The sequence below is a fragment of the Stigmatopora argus genome, chromosome 17 (assembly GCF_051989625.1).
Source record: "Stigmatopora argus isolate UIUO_Sarg chromosome 17, RoL_Sarg_1.0, whole genome shotgun sequence".
In the NCBI taxonomy this organism is placed as follows: Eukaryota; Metazoa; Chordata; class Actinopteri; order Syngnathiformes; family Syngnathidae; genus Stigmatopora; species Stigmatopora argus.
This window is the reverse complement of record NC_135403.1, coordinates 11,942,086-11,967,463: the sequence shown is the minus strand read 5'-3', so window position 1 is coordinate 11,967,463 and position 25,378 is coordinate 11,942,086. Positions and strand designations below refer to the sequence as shown.

At 44.3% G+C, this 25,378-nt stretch overlaps 2 protein-coding genes across 2 annotated transcripts in view; one reads left to right on the top strand and one right to left on the bottom strand.

Moving 5' to 3' along the window:
- The first annotated feature begins 39 nt into the window (after window positions 1–39).
- Window positions 40–23,390, top strand: LOC144091583 (uncharacterized). The gene is made up of 8 exons (XM_077624056.1): window positions 40–171; window positions 3,137–3,214; window positions 4,912–5,031; window positions 9,369–9,568; window positions 9,961–10,037; window positions 11,053–11,198; window positions 12,945–13,066; window positions 23,217–23,390. The coding sequence occupies exons 3-6, from the start codon at window positions 5,015–5,017 to the stop codon at window positions 11,065–11,067; spliced, it is 309 nt and encodes a 102-aa protein (XP_077480182.1). The 5' UTR covers window positions 40–171; window positions 3,137–3,214; window positions 4,912–5,014; the 3' UTR covers window positions 11,068–11,198; window positions 12,945–13,066; window positions 23,217–23,390.
- The window catches only part of sulf1 (sulfatase 1), a 28,364-nt gene continuing 3,735 nt past the window's right edge, over window positions 750–25,378 (bottom strand). Inside the window, exons 2-18 of the mRNA XM_077624057.1 lie at window positions 18,960–19,227; window positions 18,314–18,553; window positions 17,682–17,833; window positions 16,096–16,265; window positions 11,923–12,073; window positions 11,679–11,854; window positions 11,468–11,596; window positions 10,779–10,835; window positions 9,182–9,308; window positions 7,786–8,005; window positions 7,044–7,402; window positions 6,879–6,973; window positions 6,738–6,809; window positions 5,141–5,313; window positions 4,933–5,075; window positions 4,607–4,730; window positions 750–2,573 (exon numbers count right to left, since the gene is read on the bottom strand). Of these exons, the coding sequence (XP_077480183.1) occupies window positions 1,405–2,573; window positions 4,607–4,730; window positions 4,933–5,075; window positions 5,141–5,313; window positions 6,738–6,809; window positions 6,879–6,973; window positions 7,044–7,402; window positions 7,786–8,005; window positions 9,182–9,308; window positions 10,779–10,835; window positions 11,468–11,596; window positions 11,679–11,854; window positions 11,923–12,073; window positions 16,096–16,265; window positions 17,682–17,833; window positions 18,314–18,553; window positions 18,960–19,140 (3,738 nt within the window). The 5' untranslated portion in view covers window positions 19,141–19,227 and the 3' untranslated portion in view covers window positions 750–1,404. The remainder of the gene's footprint in view (window positions 2,574–4,606; window positions 4,731–4,932; window positions 5,076–5,140; window positions 5,314–6,737; window positions 6,810–6,878; window positions 6,974–7,043; window positions 7,403–7,785; window positions 8,006–9,181; window positions 9,309–10,778; window positions 10,836–11,467; window positions 11,597–11,678; window positions 11,855–11,922; window positions 12,074–16,095; window positions 16,266–17,681; window positions 17,834–18,313; window positions 18,554–18,959; window positions 19,228–25,378) is intronic.

The window sequence follows — 25,378 nt, the reverse complement described above, 5'->3', positions numbered from 1 at the left end:
AATTCCGACAGTCAAAACTGTTTTTGACATGCACACAATTAGGCACCTGGTGCAAGATGATGGTGGCTTTCCGCAATTATTCGTCTCCAAAGTTCTTGTCGATAAAACAATAATATATCAAGAAATTAAGTTATGTGAGAACGCTACAAATGAAGAATGTCATACATATCTGTAAGTACTATTTATATCATATGCATTGTTTGTGTAAAGCTTAATTAGAGCTATATAGTACTGCGTCGTAGATGCTAGCTGTTAGCATTAGCGTCGAGGTACTAGCGCACCGAAAGATAAACGTTGTGTAATTGTTTTAAATACAAAACGCATAATGCTCGTACACGTGTTGTTTAATGGAAAATGAAAGTGGCATTTAACTGTTCAAAGCTTCTTTTTATGAAGGGTTGTTTACTACTACTACCGAATTGTTTGACCTTACAGCTAACAATCTAAAGTCAAAGCGAAAAGGCATGGAAAAAACGACTACATGAATAGTAAGGCATTTAAAAATTGCGGATTCGTTGTATCAAGGCATTTAAAATGGTTTTGACGAAATGCGTTATGACGAAAATAACTACATATACTAGGCTTTAACCTGTTCGAAAATAATAGTGGAATAATTTCAAATTCACGTTTGAAAGTACCCCTCGTGGAGAAAAAAATGGGACACCACTGCCCTAAAAGAAGTAGCTAATGTTAACCCCATTTATTTACTTTCACAATGAAACGTTACCCCAAAAATGCAACATTAAATAGGATGGTTTAGAGGTTTTTATTGTCATGGCTTTCCAGCGTCCGTCCGTCCGCTCGTTCACTCAATCACTCACTCAATCCACTACAAACCGATGTGCAAAAACGATTAAATTTAGCTTATATTTCATCACCGGGATAAAAAATCACGATGATGACAGGTTTACAATTGTCAGTAAAGTTTTGTTGCGTCTGTTAATCCAAGTTTGCGGCGAATGTATTGTTGATTTTCGACTAATGGGGACGGTGAACATTCCGAAAAATTGTTTAAAAAGTAAATTCAACATTTTATTACCTTAAAGACTGAAAATAAAAGAACGAAAAAAAAACAATCTATTGTAACGTCGCGTTCAACATATTTCATAGGGACATTAAAAACAAAAAAAGAAGCTCCAAAGTGCATTTAGGGTGTGTTACTTTTTCTTCCACTAAATGGTGCGTTCAATGTCCTCTGCACTCCTCAAAAAATGCCTGGAATTGTTCCGTTTCAATCCCAATACTTAGCTGCATTAAGGCTTTTCTCTAAATATATATATATAGATAGATTTTTATAAAGAAATCATAACACTGTCTGCTAATAATAATATTAATAATGTAAAAAAATAACTTTCAAAGTCACTATACAAGTCCGAATGACTGACGTATCAGTCATGTGTCTTGTCAGAGTCGCGGATCGTCGGGTTGAGGCGGAGAGCCGCTGCCCTCGAAGCCCGACGCGAGGGACGGGACCACGGGGCTTTGAATGGCCGGGGCCGGTCGGTGGGTGGGACTCCCGTTGGCGCCGGGCCTCGCGTCGGGGTTCAGAGGGAGGAAGCCCTGGTCCTGGAAAATGTCTGCCTCGTCGTAACAAAGAGGGCCGGGGGCGTCGCCCTCTATGTGCATCGCTTGGTGCTGCAGGCTGTTGTGGGCGCGGAGGAGGGCTTCGTGTCGAGTCTCCAGTTCGGTCGGGCCTTCGCCGCTGAACGCCTCCCCGTCCAGCTCCTCCATCTGACGCACCCGAGGCGAGAGGGCGGCCCGCCTCTCGCCGACGGGAACCGGTTTCTTCCTCGTAGATGGTTCGGACGAAGGCGGAGGAGTAAGTCCAGGGACTGGATTGGGCAAGGGGGCAACCTCGGGGCGCCCTGATTGCACCTGCGGTTGGTTTGTTGACGTCTCAGGAAGGTCGTTTAGCACGGTAGTTAGGTTCTTATTCGATGGGAGTTTGGTTAAAAGTGTTGGTTTTATGCTCAAGATGTCTTGGGCTGGCCAATCTGGCACCTGGTGTGGAACTCGGTGATTCTCATCAAGAGAAACCAGTTGAGTTGGCACTGATGGTGTTGGCATTTGGCTGGGTCTGGCTAAGACGACCTCTGGAAAGAGACCCTGGGATCGGCCATTCGAGTCCTGCCGTCGGTCCAGTTGGGAGATGGGATCCAGCTTTGCCTCCAGAGGTCGGGGTGAAGGCGTCGGCGTTAAGCGGGAGCTCGCAAAGAGGGCGTCAGGAAGGTCGTTGACCAGGGGATCGGGTTTTGGCGGCGTGGGGTTGAGTGGGAAAGTGACAGGGAGGAGGCCCCCGAACCAGACGTCTTCTCCACTGCCCTCTTCAAAGGCTCCGCCCCCAGAGCCGTCCAGCACGGGGCTCTGCCGGGTTTGGTTGAAAAGAGGCGGCGGGGCGAAGACGCGGTCCACGTCCTTGCGGAAGTTGGCCCAGTCGTCCGGTCCCGGGCTGTAGTCGGGCCTCCAGTCGTAAAGGCTTTCGTTGACGCTGTACAGATCCTCCAGTCCCTGCCAGTTGACGTCCTCGTCCGTCAGGTTGGGCAATTTAACCCTGTCGTCCGTCCCAGAGTGCGCTGAAGAAGAAAACCCAAAGATATTTAAGGATCCACACGAGGGATTGGGCTTTTTCGAGGCATTTTTTTTATTAAGCTCCAGCGTCATGCATTCGGTTAAGCAGCGCAAACGCATGCCGCCGAGCAGGAAATCTTTAAGTGCCACGTAAAAATGGGAAAATAGCCGCCGACGGCAACCTGCAAGTAAAACCTCCCAAAAAAAGATGGAGAAATCAACATCAGCAAATAAAGCAGGAGAAGGCAAGATGGAAAAGCAAAGTCAAAATGAAAGCTTCCCTGAAATAAAAAAATGAATGAACTCATCGCCGCGTCTGATTTTATGTTTGTGTCGTGGCGAGACCGGATTGGTCAACTCACTGGGAGGAAAGGATCGGTCTCCTCTTTGAGCGCTTTCGGTGCTGCTGTCGCCTGGTAAGCGGGTACCACAAACACATGTCAAATTGAGTTGGTTTTTTTATCATTATTGACGTGACATGATGATGATGATGAGGATGAATGACGTGACTGGGTACGATATTGGACATGAAAGGAATAGTTTGACTATTTTTGCCTTTGCCTTTCAGAGTTAAAGCTGCGAAAGAAGATTTGATTTCCGAGAGGAGACCAGAAAACTGCGGAAACTGCCAAGTCCACAATTGAAGGTAGGGAACTGTCAAAGTATTTATGTTTTGGTAAATGACATTTTAAGGCTGGCAGCCAATGACCGTTGGCTGCCAGCCTGTCCCAGTCCACACAGATTGGACGTCTAACGCACAGCACAAAATCAGTGTAGTCGACGTAGACTGAAAATCAATATTTTCTCAATTTTTTTAAATTATCCGTACGTCAAACTATCCCTAAATGGTGCGTCGGGGGGTGATGATGTCATGCATGTCATGTCATGTCATGGACGTGCACTAAAATGGCTGACGTCAACTGTGACCATGCTTTCTCGCCAACTGGGGGAAAAAACCACAACTGCAACCATCCGACAGAGCTGCGTGAACGGGGAGGAAAGTTTTTCCGGGCTGACCAAAACGTTAGCGGCGCGTCCCCCCCCCCCCCCCCCCCCCCCCCCCCCCCCCCTCGCCCCCATGCAGACTGGCAAACGTCACGGATGGATTAGTGCGAACGTGAGGCCCATGCAGGTGTTAACGCAACGAGAGAAGAAGCGGGGGGAGTTCCAAATTAAAAGCCACAGAAGAGAGAAAAATATTTGGATACCTGTGCGGCTCATAGCTGCCTCCATCTTTACCTCCTGATCAGGAACATAAAAGCAATCCATTTGTTAATCATTGGATTCAAAAGGAGACGCCGGTGGGAAATGGAGAAAGGTACGATCAGAACAAAAGAAGAAGAAGAAGAAAGAGACGCTCATGCAGAAGAAAGTCGCTCTTGTTCCATTTGGAGTCAGGCTTTAGCCACCAGAGGGCAGTCAAATATCGGCAATCAAACAATTAACGGTCAATATTTTACGTTCTTTGGAGAGGATAAAAAATATAGGTTATTTTGTTGGTTTTGTTGTTGTTTGAACTGTTTGTGCTTGAATAGCTTGTTGTTTTGTGGGTTTTTAAATGATAGTTCTACAGAAAAAGCTATGATTTGGACTAAAATGGATTAAAATTTGATATTGTAAAACTATTAAAAGGGGTTTTAATTAGATTTGGCACTATAAATAAAAAAAAAGTAAGATATAGTAAGCAACCAACATAAAAAATAGATGTTAAGGGATCTCAATCATTTAAAATCTGGACTTGCGAAATTATTGTTCAAAAAGCGCAACAATTAGCGAATGTTCACTCTGTTATTGTCGTCAATCCACACGGAGCGCCTCGGTGAATAACCCCATTCTTCGAGCTCGACTGGGAAAAAAAGATCAAGTGTGTGCCAAGTCAAAACATCAGAAGGATCATCCACGAGCATCTCTGTGACCCTCACGCAGATACCATCATTCCCAATGCGTTCATGCCGCATGCCCGTATGCGCAGCGCCGTTATTTCAAACTCATTCGCTTGACGCGGAGATGGAAGGGAGGACTGTGAATGTTGGCGTACCCGCATCCGAGCCTTTGGGCCTGGGGTTGCACTGCCTGTGACCCTGGCAGCTCCGCATTTCCATCAGCTGGCCGTGGAGGGAGTTCAGCACGTCGCGGTCCACTTCGTAAACGCCGTTGGTCAGCTGTTGAGGAAAGAAGTTAGCCATGTTATAATATTTTTGTAAATTTCGTAACTGGACAATTTCTTACCTAGAAGCATTTGTAAGTATAGAGGTATAACTGTATTTTGATTTTGCATAAAAATATTACAGGTGCAGATGGTGCTTAGGTTGTATTAAGGTTGTATTTTTTTTTTTTTTACAGCAACCCAAAACATCCTCCCACCTGATAGGGGTCGCTGTTGAGGTCGAAATACTCCAGGAATCCAGTGGAGAATTCGCAAAAGAGCGTGTTGTGGGTCTCGTTGATGGTCCTCAGGCACCAGTAAGTGTTGTTGTTGGAGCTCGTGCACGCGCAAAATCCGCCCACTAGAACGCAAAATACTTTTGAAAAAAACTGCCGGGAGATTAGGAGTTATTCGTTATTGCCATACGCGTCCAGAAAGGGGCAGTCTGCCAGTGGTCGTTATTGTGCGCGAAGCAGGTGAGGCCCGGCAGGCTGCAATCGTCGCCCTTCCTCAGCCGTTTCTTCTCCTTGCGCTCTTTTTTGCGGCGGCGGATTTCGTTGTACAGCTGGGTCTTGTCGTCCACATCGTGCTCCGCTTCCCTTTACAAAGTTAAAAAATAATAATAATAAAAACATGACCAGGAGCGATACCTTTCTACTAAAAGTGTTTCCTAAAAAATCCATTCGACGATATATTGCGATATCACATTCTTTAAATCAATATTTGCATTTTTTTTAATCCAACATTGTATTTTTTCCTGTTTGTGTTGTTTTTAGTTCAAAAAGCTTTTTTTTATATCTAAAAACAAATATATAAAAATATTTTCTTTAGTATTGATCATAATTAAAAATATTTTGTTCCCTTTTGAAATGAAAAACAAATGATTAAAAGATGTGTTCCCTTACTAAGAAAAGAAAAGATCAAATTAACATGGTTTTAGATCCATAAAAAAAACTGAATATTTAGGGCTTTTGATCCAGTTCTTTTAATCCGATTTTTTTTTGTAAAATATCTCAATATCATATCTAAAATGTTTCCACTTTGCCCTTTTATTTTTCACTTTAAATAAACAGATTTTAAAAAACGCAATATTTACTCCTTATTAAAAAAATTAAACAAAAGGCTAAAACATATAGATTTAATGTTTCCCCTCTTTTTTGATTAAAAAATGTAAAGAAATTTAAAAAATCCACTTCAGAGGAATATTTGCCATTAAGAAGCTTAAAGTGAAGATTTCTACCAATTTTAATGTCAAAAAATGATCTCTACAAATACTCGTCTTGAAAACAGCCGTTTCGCATCGCCGTAATCTCTCCGACGCCGGCCCTCCTTCGGTGTGATTCATTTTGTCTTTGCATGCAACGTGATCATATCCAGATGCGAAAATTAAAAATATAAAGCAATCCCTTAATCGGCTTTGTCATTTTGACTTCTTGTAATGCTAAAATAACAAGAGCGTCTGGATGGCAGGCTTCTCTGTAAACGTACACTTGCCAACACGACACGTTATTGTTAGTCTTTTTTCGTCTTTTATTGCTTTTCACGTCTCTTGTCATGTTTTTGTTCTTTGTTGACACAAAGTTGGAGCAATAAAAAGTCATCTGTTTTTATTGAGAAGGAGACTTTTCGGTAAGCGTTTAGAGCTCTTTTTCAAATAAAAATCTAATTTAATCCATCAACCGTGCAAAAGTATTCCAAAAGTTTAGCATGAAGATTTTGTATGGGGTATAAAATAGTTTTACAATGAGGTAAAACATTTAAAAACAACTTTAATGACATTTAACAGCTCTCCCCCTGAAAAATGTTGACTCAATATTTCATATTTTAATCTCCTGTCAAATAAAAAGGACTAGGAGTACTAAACATTTCAAAATAAAAATAAAAAAGTATTGTAAAAGTTTCCCGTCAGTGCTTTATAAGCCTGGCGGGCCGTCAGTAAGTGGCAACTACTACTATTACTACAAAAAAATAAAAATAAAAATTTAAGCGCTTTAAGTTATGAATAAATGTGAAAAAAACTCACTTGAACGGATGTAAATGATCATTTCTGTTCTTCATTCTGTCTGCTTTACTTCTGTCGCCTTTTGTGTAAAAACTGTCAAAACAAACGCGCGTTTAGGGATCGCCTCGAGATACAAGCGCCTGATTGGCTCAATTTTCCCACCTTTTCTTGCCGCAGTCGCATTCGTCCGGCCGCGTCCTCTTCAAATGTCCCCGGACTTCCCTTAGATTCTTGATCTTGTCTTGAAGCGCTTCGATCTGCGTAAAAAAACAGAGAATGACTCAATCCGTTGGAACGCTGATTTTTCCAAACCGTATTTGAACGCACCTCTTGGTCCACGTAACTCTTGTGGTCTTTCCACGCTCTGGACGACTGGTAAATTTCCCTCTCGCAGTGGACCGAGTCGTTCATGAGGATGTAACATTTGTGGGTGACCTTCAAGGACTTGGGGTAGCCCACCGCGTTGGTGTCGTCCGCCAGCATCTCTTCGGAGTCGTCGTCATCGTCGTCGTTCGGGTCGCTCTGGAAATCCGGCTCTCGCTGGGGTTGGTAGTGGCGCTTGGACATGGAGCGGCGGCGTACGGCACCCTGGTCATCGGACTGGAGGTCCACGTCGTAGATCTGGCCCTCAAATTCTACGGATAGGGATCTGGCCGCCCTCGTGTGGACAAAACGGGGGCGATATCCTGCAAAAATATGCTAACATTAATACATTACTTTGTCCGATCCTTGATTTTTAGAGACCTTAAAATTGTCTAAATCCTTTTTTTAGGCTCTCCGTAGTTCATCTTAATTATTCTATTTATTTATCCCAGTTTTTGTATGCAAAGAACAAACAGCAGTAAATATATTTAGTTTTCCCCCCCAAAAAATCTTCAACAGCTGTGTAATATCTTAACAAAAGCAGATGATGATCTTAACAATAAATCAAAATAAGACATTGGCAAACATCTGCTTTTGCTTGGGAACATGATTTATACATGAGCGAATTAGTCAACTGCTGATTGGTCCACTATGAAAACAGTCATTTGTACAGTTGTCCAATTTGGTAGCTAACATTTGCACTCACGCTGGCCAGGAGAAGTCTGCCTGTGCGACCGGCGTTCCGTCCTGGGGGCCTTGTAAAGGGCGTCGGCGCAATGGCACGCCCTCTCCTGGTTGTCGTAGGTGCTGCTGCTGCTGCTGCGGGGCCTCAGGCTGCGAACCCCCTTGCGGGGACCCTCCTTGGCTCCGCCCTTGCACTTCTGTATCCTCCACTTTCCCGTCATCTCCTCCACGCAGTGCCACTTCTGGATGGGTTGGTCCAAAGAGAAATGAGCTCATCTCCTGGCACGCTACAAAATGAATGGGATCCGGCCGTCCCCCGCTATTCCGTTTTGGAGAGCCAGAGTGCGTCAGCCGATGATTGCAAAGCCACGCCCGCTCGCTGTAGCACATCTTTAGTCTGTTTGGAGTTGATTTAATTTTATAATTTTTTTGCTTGTTCCACTTGACAAACATTTAGGGGAATTCCACCACCCAAAATTCAAGCAACATGGCCTTTAGTGTCATTTTGAAACCGTGGTCAACAACAACAAAAAACTCGCAATCGGGTCCTCAAAGAAATCTCTGTTTTTGACAAAAAAATGCTATTACTATGTGAATGACATAGTCAAATTCAAGGGTCGTATTTTATGCCAGATTGCAGGATTCATGTTTTAATATAGTACAGCATCTTTTTGACTAAAAGGTCAATTTTTTACCTAAAAAACTCAATCAAAATTCCTACAAAATATCTGTTTTTGACCAAATGTTAACAATTTAATCTTTACCGACGACAACTACAAAAATGCTCTTTCCACATCTTCCCTTAACCCACTATGTCCTTATTTTTGACCCAAAAAAGTGCACCAAAAAGCAGGGAAATTTCCATTTAAAATGATTTACCTTCGGAGTCATTTTGCACCATAGTCAACATTATTTGGACCACAAAAAAAATCTCTAAGCGGTTGTTGTTTTTGACCAAAAATTTCCTTTAAATTAGGTGTTCAACTACAAAGTTCATTTCTTTCCCTATTCAAATTTTAAAAACATTCCTAGAAAAAAATGATTACTTTTGTTCACACAAAAGGTCACTTTTCTTACCCAAAAAGTGCCCCCAAATCCACCACGAAAATCGTTCCCACACTTCGCTCGTAGGTGGGAACGATTTTTGTGGTGTATTTTGGTCACCGCGAAGACCTATCGGGTTTCTCTCGGTTGACCCGTTTGCTCGGGGGTCTTTCCCAAAAACCAGGCTGGGATGAAAAACAATGTGTTTTGCTTTCTGATTTGGGCGCTCCTTCGCATCCTGACCTCATGCAGTCCCATTGTGGGGAAAACCGCCAACAAAAAACAACACAATTTCCCCAAGCGCAAAGTACAACAACATGATTTGCTCTCAAACTCGGTCATCTTCCCAGACGGGAACAAAAAGTGACACATACCTGTCCGGGCTGCTCGCACGGCGTCTGGAACTCGGCTTGCTGGCACGTTTCCTTCACCTTCATGTACTTAGGCAGGCTATTGGTGTGTTGGGTGCTAGCCGAGTCATCTTTCTTCCTCAGGATTTTCCTGCAAACGGCCAAAGCGTCAGCTCATTTAACGTTCAAACCTTCTGTTTTTTTCCCCCAGCTCCTCCACTCAGGCTGGACCTCAGCTTGGCAAGCAGCATCGCCGCCGCCGCAAGACCTGGCGAAGGCTCAACGCGGGTCCGTGCAAAGCAAACAACCCCCCTCCGACTCGGGCTTCACGCTTCAGCCACAGACGGAGTGACGGCGACAAACGACCAGCTATACAAGCTGCGCTTTTTTTGCGGCGGCGTCATGCCAAAGGTCAGCGCGCCAGATAGGCTCGTCGCCCGCCACGGACGGCGCTAGGCATCCGATTCGTTTAGACTGGGAAGTTGAATGAACCCATGAATTGACAAGGAAATGAATAATGTTCTCCCAGTTGAAATGGATTGGACGCCGAGCGATGTCGATAAAACCCAAACGTAGTTTTGGCCAATTTTTGGGCAACTATTTGAGGAACCAGAATTGACTCATTAATTTATTTCATTTCATTTTTTCTATGAATAATGAAGTTAGTAATTCATACAAAAATTATTCTTTTTAAAAATATTTAGCTTTTTTGGAATTTTTAAATAATTCAATTTTTTTTTTATTAAAAAGAAAAAAGTTTAATATTCCTTTCATTCATTTTCCATTCTGCTTTTCCCCACAAGGGTTTTCGGGGGTGCTGGAGCCTGTCACAATGAACTCTGGCCCCGAGGTGGGATACACCCTGACTCATGGACAGAAGGTAAATATTATTTTTAATTTTTAACCCCCCCCCCTTCCAAAGAAAAAGAATTCAGCTAATAATTCTAATAAGGGAAATACAATAACATTAAACGTGAAGTTAATGCACATAATTAATTTTTGCGGGCCTTGGGTTTGACACCCATTATTTGGGCATTTTGCAAGTATCTGTTTTTGCAAAAATAACAAATAAATCAATAGCCGGCAGGCAACGAGTTAAAAAAATGGCCTGCTTTTTAAACAGCGTGAGACGCTGTCACACAAGTTCGTGTGTAGTATGTGCAGATGTTTTGCTGCTAAATGAGTGGAAAAAAACAAAGTCCGCGCCAAGCTAGGCAATTTGGAAAAAGGATGGAGACGTTATTAGGAGAATGAAGATGTTTGCTCGCTCTTTTTTTTCGCCTTTTTCCATCAAATCTCAAGTTGTTTATCGAGTGTGAGTTAGTTTGTGTAAAAAAAGGAACGTCTTTGATCTGATCTTGGTGATTAGCCTGATTTTTTTTTTTTTGCGTTCCAACTGATTTTAGGAATGTGGACTGAAAACTTTTCATCAACATTTGAAGTAAATATTAAACCACATGAAAGATCCGCTTCTTAAGAACAGTGTTAAATAACTCTGGGATTTTAGTTTTGCAATTAGTCTTTCAGCTAGCAGTCAGTTAAAAGAAAAAAAAATGCGCAGAAAATATAGGGAATTTTAATTGGATTCTATGGATGCGGGGGAGAAGAAGTTGAAGTTTACCCTCGCTCCACCAGGAATGTGTCCCTCCAGACTTTGGGTTTCCGGTTGGATTTAAATCTGGGAAAACAAAGAAGCGTACAGTAAGCCTCAGCGTTCGAGCCGGATCAAAAAACAAAATGCAAGGCACTTCGCTCGCATTGTACCGACACGTTTCTTCCCGGATAACAACACTCGGCGTAATGACGAGTCCTCGGCGGGCCCAAAATGTTTACCGAGCCTGGTTCTAAAGACGCGGCGGCATCTTACTCTTATTTCTCTGTTTGTTTCCCCCCAGAAAACCACAAAGTAAATGGTGCCATCGGCGGAGATTTTCCATTCGCCCCTCAATTGGTGCGGTTTTGCACCGTCAAGAAACAATAAATTGCTCAGGAAATTGCAGCGGCGCAACCTCAAGCACGTCTCTCGCCGGGTGTCCAAGCGGTGAGGGGCATTTTATGTTGGTAACTGTTTTTGTTTTTAATGATTCTATTAAAATATAAAGGAATATGTATAGCCTTTTTAAAACAAATTAAATATGGCAGAAGGACGGATTAAAACGAACGCCATCGTGCATCTGAAGCAATATTTCCCATAGGAAATATAAATCCAACTAATCTGTTCAAAAAAAAAAACTGAATACAGATGCAGAATGAGGTCATTTAAACGTAATAAAAGAAGTGATCTGGATTACGTTAGAGTCAAATACAAACCTATTTCCGGTCCTGTCCTGCTCTAGTAGCTTCAATATAGACTTTCCGTCCATGTCCGGAGGCGTGTCCAACCCGGCAATGTGGAGGATGGTCGGCGCCAGGTCGATATTGAGCACCAAGTGAGGATTTCTAAAGTACAGCAGAAATCAATTGAATCTCCCCCCTCATAGTTGACCCCCAAATCATTTTTTTTCCCCGCGGTTTGCCTTACACAGCCCCAGCTTCCACGTTCGGCCCCCTCAAGAAGAACGGCACTCGGATGTCAAAGTCGTATGGCATGGATTTGCCTTTCACCAACCCGAACTGACCGATATGGTAGCCGTGGTCGGCGGTGTAAATAACGTAGGTGTTGTCCAGTTCGCCCGTTTCCTCCAACATGTCGTAAACCTGAAAAAATAATTTTCCTCATTGATAACCGATTCCGGACGGGTTCGTAACCGTTCCGAGGACGCCACCTTTTGTACGGAGTCGTCCACGGACAAGAGGGTCTGCAGCCTCTTGCGGTGGAGGAAATTGGTGAACTCCATGTGGATGGGCCTCATGGGACCCGTGTACTGCATGATCCAGTGCTTGTCCATGTTGGGGGCGTAGTTGTAGCTGGGGGTGCTGGTGGGAGACCGACAGGGGAGTGAGAAAAGAAATGGAAGCGCTAAATAAATAGGACTGTGAGTTATAAAAATACGATATTTAAGTCACGATATGATGAGAATGGAGTGGCGCTTGGCTAACGTGTCGTTATAAAATGGCATTAGATTAGATTCAAATTTAATTTCATCCCGGATTTGGGAAATTTCTTGGTTACAAGTAGCAAGACAGATTAAAGACACACAAGACATTGTAGACCTAGTTAAAAAAATGGCATGCAATAGTAGCAAATGAGTAAAATTTAACATGGCTATGATGCTAAACGCTAAGTAAAATTTCCAAAGGATCATTTTGCATGTGAGTTTGTAAGCGACTGTCCGTGGTGACCCGCTAACAGGTGCCCCGCGGGTTAGCCGCGCTCGTCAATAGCCCCTGTGTTTACGTCTCGATAGCAGCGTGCCAGCTCCTCGGCTCCAGAGAGGCCGGCTCTCCTCGCTCACACCACCATTGGCACGGAGAGATGGGTTTTTTAAAAGCCGGCGCGCGCTGGCCAAAAATGGTCAATCGCATCAATGTCTGGGTTGAGAGCTCGCAATACTTTGCGGTCGTCTGAGAAATGAGCGGATAAACAGAAACGGCGAGGGCCGCTGACGGATGCGTCCCACCTGTCCGGGTCTCTTACCGAGACGCCTGTGAAAGTGCGAAAAGTTGTCGGTTCATACTGATGAACACTTTATTTTAGTCATCATTCAATATATGTTATGCCAGTTTTCCAATTCATTCAGACACAATATTATTAGCAATCAAGTGTTTTTTGATTTATTCATTTATTTTGTCATTTCTATTCCAAGTCATTCTCTAATTCACTGTCTTTTCACTATTTTTGTCACAGGGGTGGATAGCATTTCAATTCATTGCTATGGATTTGAAGCAATATCCAATTGAAAGCATTGATTGCTATGCATTCGAAGTAATATCCAATTACAAGCCAACAACTCCTATTCCAACGAACAGGTAGGATCCTTTATACCTTTTCCATCTTAAAAAGTATGTTTTTAAAAACTCTGTATCACTTAATGCTCTGTGCAGCAAGATTAACAGAATGAAAGCCACGTATATCCACTTAGCAACATTCTAACGCGTTTCAATTGGGAAAATATTAACCCCTATACTCCCCAATTTTAGCCCATAACAATGTAAAATCATTAAAATAGTTAGAAAATTAGCAAAAGCGCATCTTTATCTTAATCCGGATTTCCGTATATTTGCTATTCCTGCATGAATATTCTTCGAAAAAGGTAAGTGAATGTCATCTTGCTTGAGAAGCTTCCACAAAATACAAAATGTTCGTTTTGGGATACAGCTACTTTGACTGGCTAGGCGTCTTTTTTTATTTAAGAAAAATTCAAGCCAAAGAATCTCTCGCTCCGTCTATAAACTCGTTCCGCCGTCCCGGGTTTCAAAGCCGTAGAAACACGAGTGCAGCCACCGGATATATTGATTTAAAGACCAATCAGGTCAGAGAAACCTTTTGTTCCGGGACCCAACGTACCAGCCACTAAATGTTCCTAGTAAAGTCGCCGCACGAACGCGGTTTCTATTTGCCCCCCCTTAAATCAAGCGGGTCACATTCCACTCACGAAAGCTTTAATGAAGAGCCGCTACCAGAGCCGAGTCGCTTTTGTGAACTTTTCAACCGCCCGGTCGGTGGCCATAATAAACCCCAACAAAAGGCACCTGTCTCTGGCCGGAATCGTATTATTTTTTTAAATTTTATATATATTACTTGTAGTTCAAAAGACTTGAAAACTGAGGAACTGAATTAAATCGTACCGCCAATATTGACAGAATTAAAAAGGTAGCAATATATTTTCCAATTGATGCGATAGATGAAGAGTTTATTGGTTAACTTGTTGACTAGCAAGACGCCCAATCAACAACAAAAAAAGACAAAAGAAATGCGGGACTACCGACAGCACTTAATAATGTACATCCTTACACTGTGTTGGGAAAACCACATTTTACAGTGTTAAACCCAGAGGAATGTTAATCGCATTAATAAAACACATCCCCGCTAAGTGCTGCTGTCAAAAGTACAGACTGCGCTTTTGATTTACAAGGCCACTCCGCCCATTCCTGCCACCTCAGCACTCGATGCGTCGGGAGTTACGGCGGCTTAATGGCAGGGCCAGCCTCTTCTCACGAGAACCCGTGATTAAATACATGTATGTTCTCGGTGGCGAGCGTTTGCGGCTTCGATGCGTGTGGTTTTTTTAGACGGAAAGGCAATTGTCGGCTTGTTGGGAATTCACCTATTTAGAGAGAGATGTAATGTTTTGGGATTTTGTCGGGTTACATTCGCAATGGACTTGTAGATTTCAAGGTTTTGGAGATAATTGTTGTTTTGATGTGGATCTAGGAAGTCCTTTTGAGACTTGTTCAGTGGTTTAGAGCTATAGAAATATGTTTGACTTGACTTGAGACTTGTTTTTGTTGCTACAATTAGCATTTGGTCACATTTTTATTAGCTTGCAGACTGGCCTTTTTCATAGCTGTCAATCTCGGCCAATTATTAAGCGATTAAAAAAACGTACGAATGCAACGAGCCACATATTGTGCACTTAAAAGTCCAAAATTTTCTCCAAAGTAGACGGGCTGCCCAATCAGTATGCTACATTCAAGATTCTGTAGATGTCGCTGTATGACGCTGACAGCTTGACTGTCTGGGTACATTGCTTGCTGACGCGCTATATTTATATAGTGAAAAGGCGGACCTGTTAAAGGGGAATGCACATGTTTAAAACATGAAAACATTAGCAGTTGACGATGGCATTTTTGTGTTCTACCAATCACCGAGACGATCCGAAATGGGTAACGAGATCGGTTTTACACTAAATTAACTTTAAAAAAATCCCGTACAAAAGTTGTTATACGACGTACACTATTTAAAATGATAAAAAATGTATAAAATACAGGGGGAAAACGTACAATTTGACAGGTATGCTTTTTTTTAAAATTTAAGCATAAAAAGAGTCCAGTGGCAAAGTAAAGCTGCCTAACTTTTCATGCGCCTTCAGTTTTTAGCAGTAAAAATGCGACGACTCCACCAGCACACGAATCTGTTCAGACGATAAAGATCCAATCAGCATCTGACCAAAGAAGGCAAAGTAAATCCTTTCCTAACGCGCCAACGTCCACTACAACACAATCCTCCCCCCCCCCCCTCTCGGTCAGCCCGGAGGGTGGGGGGAGCTAAAAATAAATTAATAATGCCACAAAGGGTGTTCTCCAAAGCACACAATGCATTCCTCTGGTCCCCGGGATGCGCCGGGAGAGAGAAAGTACTGATTGATATGGACAGGGTCAGGAAGTCCCGCGTGGGGGGGGCGGCAGAAAACTAAGAAAGAAACTTGGAAAAACAGAGGGAGGGAGGGAACTGGGGTGGGGATGAATGGAACGGTAGAGCAAACGGGAGGGGGGGGGGAATGTTAAGTGGGGATGGAGGCCGAGGGCTGGGAAAATGACTGGACGCCGACAGACATGGACAACGTAGGTCTTGCGGTGGTTCGTTATCAATAAATTGGGCTTTGTTCGTGGCTATTCCGACCCCCAGCGTGCTAATGTTGACTGCGTGCCCCCCTTTTATAGTTTTTAATTGACGTGAACTGTTGGTTTTATTTGTGCACCGTATGTTTGTTTTGTGGTGATTTATAGGATCCCCGGGTGAGCTGATTTTGGGAGGATTTGTGGAATTTTGGCGTCATTCGTTTTGGAAGTGTTGGTGATTTGGAGTAAATAATGAATCCGTTTGGCGTTTTTTTAGCTCTGTGTGTTGATTTATCACACTGTTGATTTGTGGATTTAAGAACCCTTGCGGTTTTGGGCGTCATTGATTTTTAAAGCCCAAATAATTTTTTTTGAGTTTTGTCACTTATTAATGGTGTTTTTGTTGCTGCAGCTGCGATATTTTTTTTACTCTTTATTTGCCATTGATAACGATAGGCGTCCAATCTAAATAGAGCGAACATCTCCAAACTACTCACATGTGTTGCGAAGCGTTGGGGAAAAACTCGGCGTACTGCGGCGCCGAGTCTTCCGGGCCGTGCGGCGCGGCGTGGCTGATGACCATCATCACCGGCCGATGCGGATAAATTTTCTTAGACATCCGGAAGAAGTTGACGCTGTCATTGGTGATCAGATCGGTAAAATAGTCCTGGAAAGAAGAGCGCCAATGCGTTACGTTCATAGGCGGACCCTAAAAGACCAAAGGGGGCGGGGAGGTCGAGCTCAGGTCAATTTCAACTTGACCTTTTCGAGCGCAAACTCCAATTTCCGACTGAATTGAACGCCACACGAATTGAGGCCGATCAGAATGCAAAATGTTGTTTTTGATATACCCATTTGTTTTTTTGCTTGTAAGTAAATCCAAAATTAAATCTAGATCCGCCCCTAGTTACTTTCAACGAGGTACTCGGACAGAAGGGGCTAAAACGGGGGTGCGAATCGGGTTCAGCGAGTACACACACAGCAGCGATGTGTTGAGTCAACAGCTGGCAACCGTCCATCCCGCGCGCGTGTACAGTGTAAGGGTTGTTCCCTCGCCCGGGTATCCCGGCCCGATCCAACGTGGAGCAAACTGCTATTCCAGACGGTGTCTTCTGCTTTTTCGCCGTCCTAGGCCAAGTTTCCGATAGCCACGTGCAAGGGAGCGCTCGCCGACAGGTCCATTGTGACGCGTAGGGGTTTGTGAATTAGCTTGCCGGTCCAGCTGTTTAAAAGGACGGGGTGGCGGCAGCGGCACGTGCCCGGGAAGTGGGAATTTTTGCGCCAGGGGGGGCGGCAAATCAGAGTCATTGCGGCGGGTGGGCACTTGTTCAAAAGCTGTTTTCTTCTTTACTGGACGGCGCCATTGACTCGCAGTTTTTAGTGGTTTTTTTCAAGCTACACTTCTGATAGGTCTTGAATTTCTTACGTTTTAAACAGTGCCGCTTTGCATGAAGCTGCGAGAAAGAAGTTGCTTAATTTTTGCAAGGTAGGCCAGTACAGTATGAATAGTAAAAATCTGAAAATAATATATTTAAAGCGTATAATTATATAACACCACAAAGCAATTGTCATTTTTTTTCCCCCAAAAAGGAAGATTTTTTCTTCCAAAATAAAAAAGTGACATTAGCTATTTAAGCATTTTCCCCCCAAAATCAAATACATTTTCCGTTTCATATTCCAAGCATATCCTTGTAGTTTGATATTAATCACATACAGAACCTAATACTATCGGTAATGTCAAATATATATCATGTAAACTAACACTATACGCATATGGTGTTTTCTGTATTTTATGTATATATATTGATATATGTATCTATATATGTACATATACATGTATATATATGTACATATATATGTTTATATATGACCCTACTTTGCAATTTTTCAATTATCATAGCCATGTCTGATCTACCTTAACCGCATAAATTCATCGTCTTTAATTCCAACAAAATTCCCTCATAGCCTTGCGATAGTGATAGTCTCTGTTTTTTAAGCTAACCTGTAATTTTCCCGAAAACAAATGCGTGAGAGGAATTAACTGTCTGCACTTTTTATGGCGGGATTTATTGGGAAGACATACCTTGGCGTAGCTCGCGCCGTGTTTCTCCTTGTAGCCGTTGCGACAGACGGTGTAATTGTAGAAGCGGGAATTTTTGATCAGGCCGACCCACTCGCGCCACCCGGGCGGGATGTAGCTGCCGTTGTACTCGTTGAGGTACTTGCCAAAGAAGGCTGTTGAAAGAGACCAATCGTCAGATTTGGAATTCTTTGACCACGATAGGCTGCAACGTTTCTAAACGAGTCGTCGGCAATCAAAATAGTTCTCGATTAGTCATTGGTGAGTCGATTTGTTCATGGCTTGCGAAAAACTGGTGCATAGGATTAACAGTTAAAGGTTGTTTTTGTAGACCCACCGCTTGTGTTGCAGTGCGCTACCGAGCTAGCCGCCCCCACATCACTCACGTGAGACAAAGTCTGATGAGACCTGCCAGCGACCTGGCAGGCGTTGCCGTGTTTGCATTTCTCACGGCAGACAGACAGCCGGCTAGGCTAGGCGGCGCGGTTGGCGGCTTACGGTAAAAAAAATGTAAACCTAGCTAGCGCTTGGTCAATACGTCTGAGCCGTTAATGGATCTGAGGTCGCCGAGTCACGACCGGGGCCAAGTCGTTGTTTCCGTGCGTGTGTTTTGGCGCCCATTTGTTGGGACTCACCCGTCCTGTAGCCGGTGTTGTTGAGGTAGACGGCGAAGGAACGCGGTTCGTGCTGAGCCTGCCACGAAGGCGAAGAGCAGTTCTCGTTGTTGGTGTAGGTGTTGTGGTTGTGGACGTACTTGCCCGTCAGCATGGAGGAGCGCGACGGGCAGCACATGGGCGTGGTCACGAAGGCGTTGGTGAACGTGGTGCCGCCGTCCTCCATGATTTTGCGGGTTTTGTTCATCACCTGCAAGGAGCCTGCAGAAGGAGGAGGGGCTTAAGGACATGAGCGGGAAGTGGTTACGCGTTGTCTGTTGTCAAAGCAGTGGAGACTCGTTGTTGTTATCATGTGACGGGTGCGAATTTGAAATTGATAGAGTCAGAGTTGTAGTGTTCGTGTTGGAATAATTTTATACGTGACACATATTCAATTACAAAGATTGAATTTCTCAGGATTAAAATTGGATTCCAATCAATCGAATTCAGGGGACTTTAAAGAATGGTGGAGGAAATTATTTTCTCGGAGTAGTCGAATAATTAGAATGTGTACAGCTAATGGGACAGATGGTCATTTGTCACTTGTGTTTAATATTTCATGCGAAAGCACCGTGATGTCCTCCCATGCGTTGTGGTTTATGATAGGTTACTACCCAAGATTACTCGCCTAGTTCCACGTCCTGGTCGTCCGTGATGATGAGGATGATGTTGGGCCGTATGTTGCGCCGGTCCCTCTGAATGCGACCCCGCAGACCCTGCGCCCGCGTGGTGGCGTAAGCGGATACGCCGCCTGCCCCCAAGGCCAGATACGACAGGAGGGCCAAGCAGTACAACCGCCGAGAAAGCATTTCGTCCGTCCGTGGGGGCGGTTCGTCGGATTCAGGTCCCGCGGGTCCGGCCGGGCCCCTCGCTAGCTAGCACCCGACTGCGGTCAACTGACGTAAAACAGAAAGACAAAAGAGAGTAGAATGAACATTTACAAGCTCTGGAAAGGAAAAATCAATCCTACTTTTGCCAGAACTCACATTGCCCGACCCGAAAAATCCGAAAAGCAGACCTTCTTCCAGTCTCATTAACTTTGGTCCTTTGGCAGCGCCGAATCCATCCCCTACCGTCGGTCTGAGTGGCCGAGCTGAGCGCTCTCCCGCGTCGGCCAATTGCCCGTCACTCAAACCCCCCGCCACATCCTCCCACGCGATGAGTCAAGCGTGACACAGTAGGGAGGACGAGACCACACCAGAAAAGGAGGAGGAGGTGTTTAGGGGCGCCCAGAGGGTTCCGCTACATTAACCCCGCTGCCGCGGTCGCCAATCACAGATAACCAGCGGCAATCCGCCGTCCCTCGTGACGTCGGGGGGCCCTGGAGCTTGACCTTAAAACGTGGCCGCTCGCTTGGATAAATTGGATTGTCCCTGAAGATAGGCGTAATATACAATATCAATTCCGCGTGTCAAAACCCGTTGACGACCCCACTCGGATCAGAAAAAGACAGCAAGTCCGACCATTTGTCTCCAAGTCGAATCCGTGTCGGCCATTTCCCAGCCCGCCAACGATAGACTGACCACCTTAATTGTACACGGCCCAAATCCCATCCCGAAATAAATCACGATTGTTATGACACTTGGCTCCTGACGCCGAGCTCTTCGGAACCGTCGAAATCTTCTCATCAATCGCCCTGTCGGCGGATATGAGCGCCTCACCGCCGCCCCCAAACCCCCAGCCCGTAGTCACTTCCTAGGAATACGTCAACAAACCCACTTGCGGCGTGCGGGTCGCTGACGAAACGTTGGCGTGCGCCTGCTTCTCGTCCGGCGCTATGACAAGCAGCGCCAAATTCTGCGCCTTAAGAGCACTTTACTCCGGGTCTCGGCGTTCCAGATGAGCCGGCCGGCCCCAGTCATCGTGACAGCCCTGCGCAAACATTGGCGCCGGGCGGACAAACACCCCCCGCGGCGCACAGAACCTCGCATTGAATCGCGTACACAAACCTCGGAGACGCAGAGACTCTTAAGACAGTGTCGGCCATAAAACATATTCCTGCGGCGAGGCCCCGGCTGCGATCCTTTCCCAGAAACAATAACTAGTCACCAAAAAAAACAAAACAAATGTCGGCTCTCTATTTCTGTCCGACCGTGAGGGACCTGAAACCAAGTGTCGGACAGGCACGAGGTTGAGGGAAATGCACTTTATGCTAATTAAAGCGAGGACAGGAATGTGGAACTGGCCCCTAATCCGCCGTTAGCTCCGAGGCTATCATTAGCGCCGCCGTCGCCGATGTCACGCAGCTGCCGCCGTCCCCTTGAACTGCCCGTTACCCCTCGCTCCCTTCGGCCTTCGCTTCTCAGCGCTAACTGCTAACGGCTAATAGCTCCGCCGGGTCACCGCATCGATTGGGTTGGCGTTCTCAGGCGGACGCAAAATGTCTCCGAAGAAGGAAACGATTACGCGGCGGCTTTTAAATCATCTCTGACGCATCATCGCAACTCTCCAAAAATATGATTTAAAACACGTGTGGCCAAATCCGCAAAGCCCCCTGATGTTTTATGTCATTTTCATAAATCCCTCGTCATCGCAAAGGAATAACGCTAAGCTAGCTCTGCAATTTTGGTAGGGGGCGCTATTTTGGGATGTAGACAACTTTTTTTTAGCTGTCTGTCAAAAATCAACGAAAACGCGGCTACTTTGTAATGCTACTTATATAGAGAAATAACATGTATTTGAATAGTAATCTGCTGTTTGTTCAGTATTTTAAAAAAATGTGACGTTGCTAACTTGAGCATAATAGTCTGAAATGATGTGAATATTTTTCAACACAAGGCTAATCGACAATATCCGATTTCCAAATTAATCCGGGGCTACTTTGTAATGCTACTTATATAGCGAAATAACGTGTATTCTAATAGTAATCTCCTGTTTTTTAAAAACGTGACATTGCTAATTTGAGCATAATACTATGAAATGGTGTGACTATTTTTCAACACAATACTAAAAAGGTCAAAACAAATCGACAATATCCGATTTACAAATTAATCGACAACTGTTTACCTCCATATTGCTCTGAAATAGTGAATCTTTTCAATGTTTTTGCAGTTCTCGTTGAAAGGAGATGCACTCCGGGTCGAATGATGGATTTTAAATACCTCCTTTATTTACAGTAGAGTATTATTTCATTCCACAGCGTTCACCAAGTGTAGAGGCAGCAGCACCGGAAAAACTTCCAATTCTCTCAACAGCCTACTTATCTTTCCCCTCCGAACCCATTTTTGTGCAACTTTTCGACTCCCCCAATCTCACCCAGGCGCTCATACGGCTCCGACGGCGGCTCGTTTAACCCGAGGCTACGTTTTGCGGGTTACGCGAGGGAGGCGAGCACGTAACGAAGGTAACAAAAGTTACGACCGACGGATTCATTTCAACGACGGCCAAAAAGCTGCGTCTGTTCGCCCTCAACATTTATCATCCGTCACTGAAAAACAGCAGACGCACAGAGGAAACAAATAACCCGATGCTTTCGCTCAGACGCACTTTGGAAAATTGATCCAGGTATAAAAAAAAAAAAACCGACCTCCCCCTCCGTTCCCTTTAAGTATCCGCAGAGTCTGGCCAAAAGGCTGGATCTGGTTGGCGTTGACACCACGCGGGCGGGAGAGGTGACGAGGTTCGCCTTCCCACAACAAGATGCGAGTAGAAACCCAAACCAGATGCCACGCGGCGCGCCAATAAATCACTCGGCGGAGAACAATACTCATTTGCCCGCTTCCAAAATATCTTGCGCCGGTCCGCCCGTCTCCGGGACAAAAACGCCGGTGCGTTCCGGCTCTCGGAGGGGGGCTAAACCATTATGGGAAGGCCTTATGTTAACATGGAGCCTTGTCCAAATATTTCTGTAATCCCTGGGAATTTGGCCGCTCGGCCGCCGACCAGGGCCTTTTTTTTTTTACACTGAGGAGCGTCTGTGTCGGGGGTGCCGTGCCAGCGTCGGGCCCGGGCTACGACGGGTTAGCTAAGTTGAATACCCTGAAGGGGGTCTCTGTGCTTTTCGCTGACTTAAATGTGTGTTTTCACACCCTTAAATCAGAGTATTTAAGAAAATCCAGTGCTGTGAACTGCTTGTATATTGTTACTTTTTTGGGGGGGGCGAATGTTAGCCAGGGATCTTTCCATCACCGACAGCCCTCGGACCACCGTCGCCTCGGTTAGCGAAGCGTCAACCTTGACCGAGCTATCAAGCTAGCTAAGAGCCGCTTTGTACGGCCAAGGTTGCCAAGCCGTACCTTCCCGGGCGTCATCGTTTATGTGTAATTAAATGAATCCTGATCCAAGAAGCGAAATGGGTTTTCCAAGACGCTTTTAAGAGAGAAATAATTTTCAAGCCAAGGTCGTAGCAAGCCGAAATAGAGATGAATGGCGTACTGAAAAAAAAATCTTGTATATTTTCCCGTTTGACCCAAGTGGCTTTTTATTAGAAATCACCCAAGTCAACAATAGTTGTTATCGCCCAGGAGTCGATCCATCGTGACAGCGCTAGCTAGCTTCGCTGTCATTGGCCAATTTCAACTGTCTCGCGAGAGCACTTCCATTTTTTTTACAAGAGGAAAAGAATGTCTTCCCAGGCAGAGAGCGTCTCCCATGCGGAAAAGCCGTCCGACTAAACGCCCAATTGAAAATCAATTGGTCTGACAAGCGGGACGGCCCCACGCCAACTCGCCCTTCGGTGGCCCGTCGTCTTATCGAGACCGCCTCGCTCGTCGATGGAAAGCATTAGCCAGCGTCTGACGGATAAAATACGAAACGTTTGCCATTCCGCAGCCGCTTTGGCCTTCTCAGAAACACTTTGTCGGGCGGTGGGAGCTCTGGAGAGAGTCAAAGACAAGTAGACCAGTTTTCTCTCACGGGTGGCTTCCTCATCTCTTTTTCTTTACAGACTTGTCAAATGTTCCCTCCGTACGAGCGATTCCGCCTCCGACCGCAAGAGAGAGCGACGGTCCGTGGCTTGAAACGGCTTTTCCACTGAGGTCATTGACAGCGTTTCCAGGACATTTGCGCCCCGTTTGACAAGCCTTTTTATTGGAGGCCGTATTAGACTTTGCTGCGTTCAATTGCCGTGAAGAACCACGCTCGAAACGTCAAATTGGAACAAATGCGCGTGCCCGGCGGATCGCTTTTAATCAGATTTGACGTAGTGGGAATTTTGGAATGATTATGTTTCAGGCTGTGTCGAGCAATTCCTTGTAAGACTTTGATTATGATGAATGTATCACGTCAAGCATTTTAGGTAATTGGCTTCGTGTTGAAATTTGGTAAGGACATTTTCATCATTTTGATTTGTCAAAGTATTCTTTTGATTTCAAAATATTTTTGTATTTCAAGGTCTCTGAGTTCTGACTGCCTTTGATGACATGTTTTCAATATTCTTGGTATTTTTCTCCATTCTAAAATATGCCAAAAACTGTAACAGTTTCATTTTAAAAGCAATTTTCCACTTTCTCATCATATCTTTATATTCTTGTACTTCATCCCTTAACAAAATAATTTTTTTAAATCTCAAATTATGACCTTAACTCATTGGCCGCCATTGAACAATAGTCTCCAACCCTGCCAATTTCAGCCCTACCGCCGTCGATGGCTGACAACATGCTATGATTTATGCCAAAATACCTCCAAAATGAAGGATTACAGTCTTTTTTTCGTCTCTATCTCATCCCTTATCTCGCTAATAGCTAAACGATCCCCCTCAAGCCACTAGTAAAGTCTTATCATAATCACAGTATTCAAGTCAATGTCAAGCACCAAAGGGTGATTTAGGGTCCCAAAACCACCACGGGGGTAACATTCCTACAATCTTAAAATGAGTCTACAAAGCCAACCAATCCCAGCTAGCGATTTAAACTACGCGGGAGATTTTCCGGCGCACGTGTTTTTATTCCGAAGCGTGACCCCGCGCACCGTAAACGGCCGAATCGCGACGTGACGCGGCGAGCGAAACCTCGGTGGGTCCCGTGGCACCTGCGCCGGTTCACGCGACCCCCCCGGGGATCGTATGGCGTGCGCCTGCCCGTGTGTGCCGCAGTAAGAATTAGTCGGAGTTAAGCGGAGACAGGCGCGGCAACCTGTAATTTGTATACGCTTTTCCATAGCTGGGAGCGAAACGTGCCGCTTTCCAAAGTATGGCGTAAGCTCATTTGTATTTTCATGGACTTTAGCGCCTGCTGGCAGAATGGAAAGACTTTGGAGGGGGTGTCGAACAGGCGGTCCGGGGGCCGAGTCAGGTCCGCCACATGATTTTACCTGGCCCGCAAAAGTAAAAAAACTTCTTGTTTTTTTAAGGAAAATAAAATTTATTTATCCGATTTATGTCGTCCCAGATTCAAAAATATGAGGATATTTCACTTGTTGCCATTTCTTAAAAGGTCATTTATAATGCTTTTTTAAATCCTTTATTATTTAGTTGTTCTTTGGTTTTTAATTAAATCCGCAAAATTTGAAAAATAAACCAATACATTTTTTTTTTTACAATTTTCATGAATAATTATTTAATTTTCAGAAAAATCCAGAAATCAAACCAGAAATATTTTTCCCCTTGAACAGTTAATAAAAAAATATAACTGAATATTACAGTTTTTAACAGCAATGCAATGGTGAATGTTTCAATTTTCCCCCATTTTTCTTAAATTAAAAAAATGCTTTTTTAGCGCAACTCTTTTAATAAAGCACAACAAACATTTCATCAACTGTGATTGCCTTTTTTAAACAGTTAATTAAAAAAATATGACAGTTTTTAACAGCAATGCAATGGTGAATTCTTCAATTTTTCCCCATTTTTCTTAAAATAAAAAGAAATGCCAACTCTCTTTTAACAAAGCACCACAAACATTTCATCAACTATGATTTTTGAAGAGTCTACTGATCCGAAATATTCTGGATTCCCTCCCAAAAATACACCATCAATCAGATTTCGAATGATTTTTATGCTGTCGCCACACCCCTTCAAAACAGATATCTGTACAATTTACTATCATTAAATAAAACAAACCCATTCACGTGTGTCAACCTCTTTTACAGGAAACCTGGCAGAAGCAACGCCAC

Excerpts from the sequence above, each read along its gene's own strand:
- LOC144091583 (XM_077624056.1), top strand. Across the intron at positions 9,569-9,960 it reads GCGGCGGCGTCATGCCAAAG|GGTTTTCGGGGGTGCTGGAG; the intron begins GTCAGCGCGCCA and ends TTTCCCCACAAG.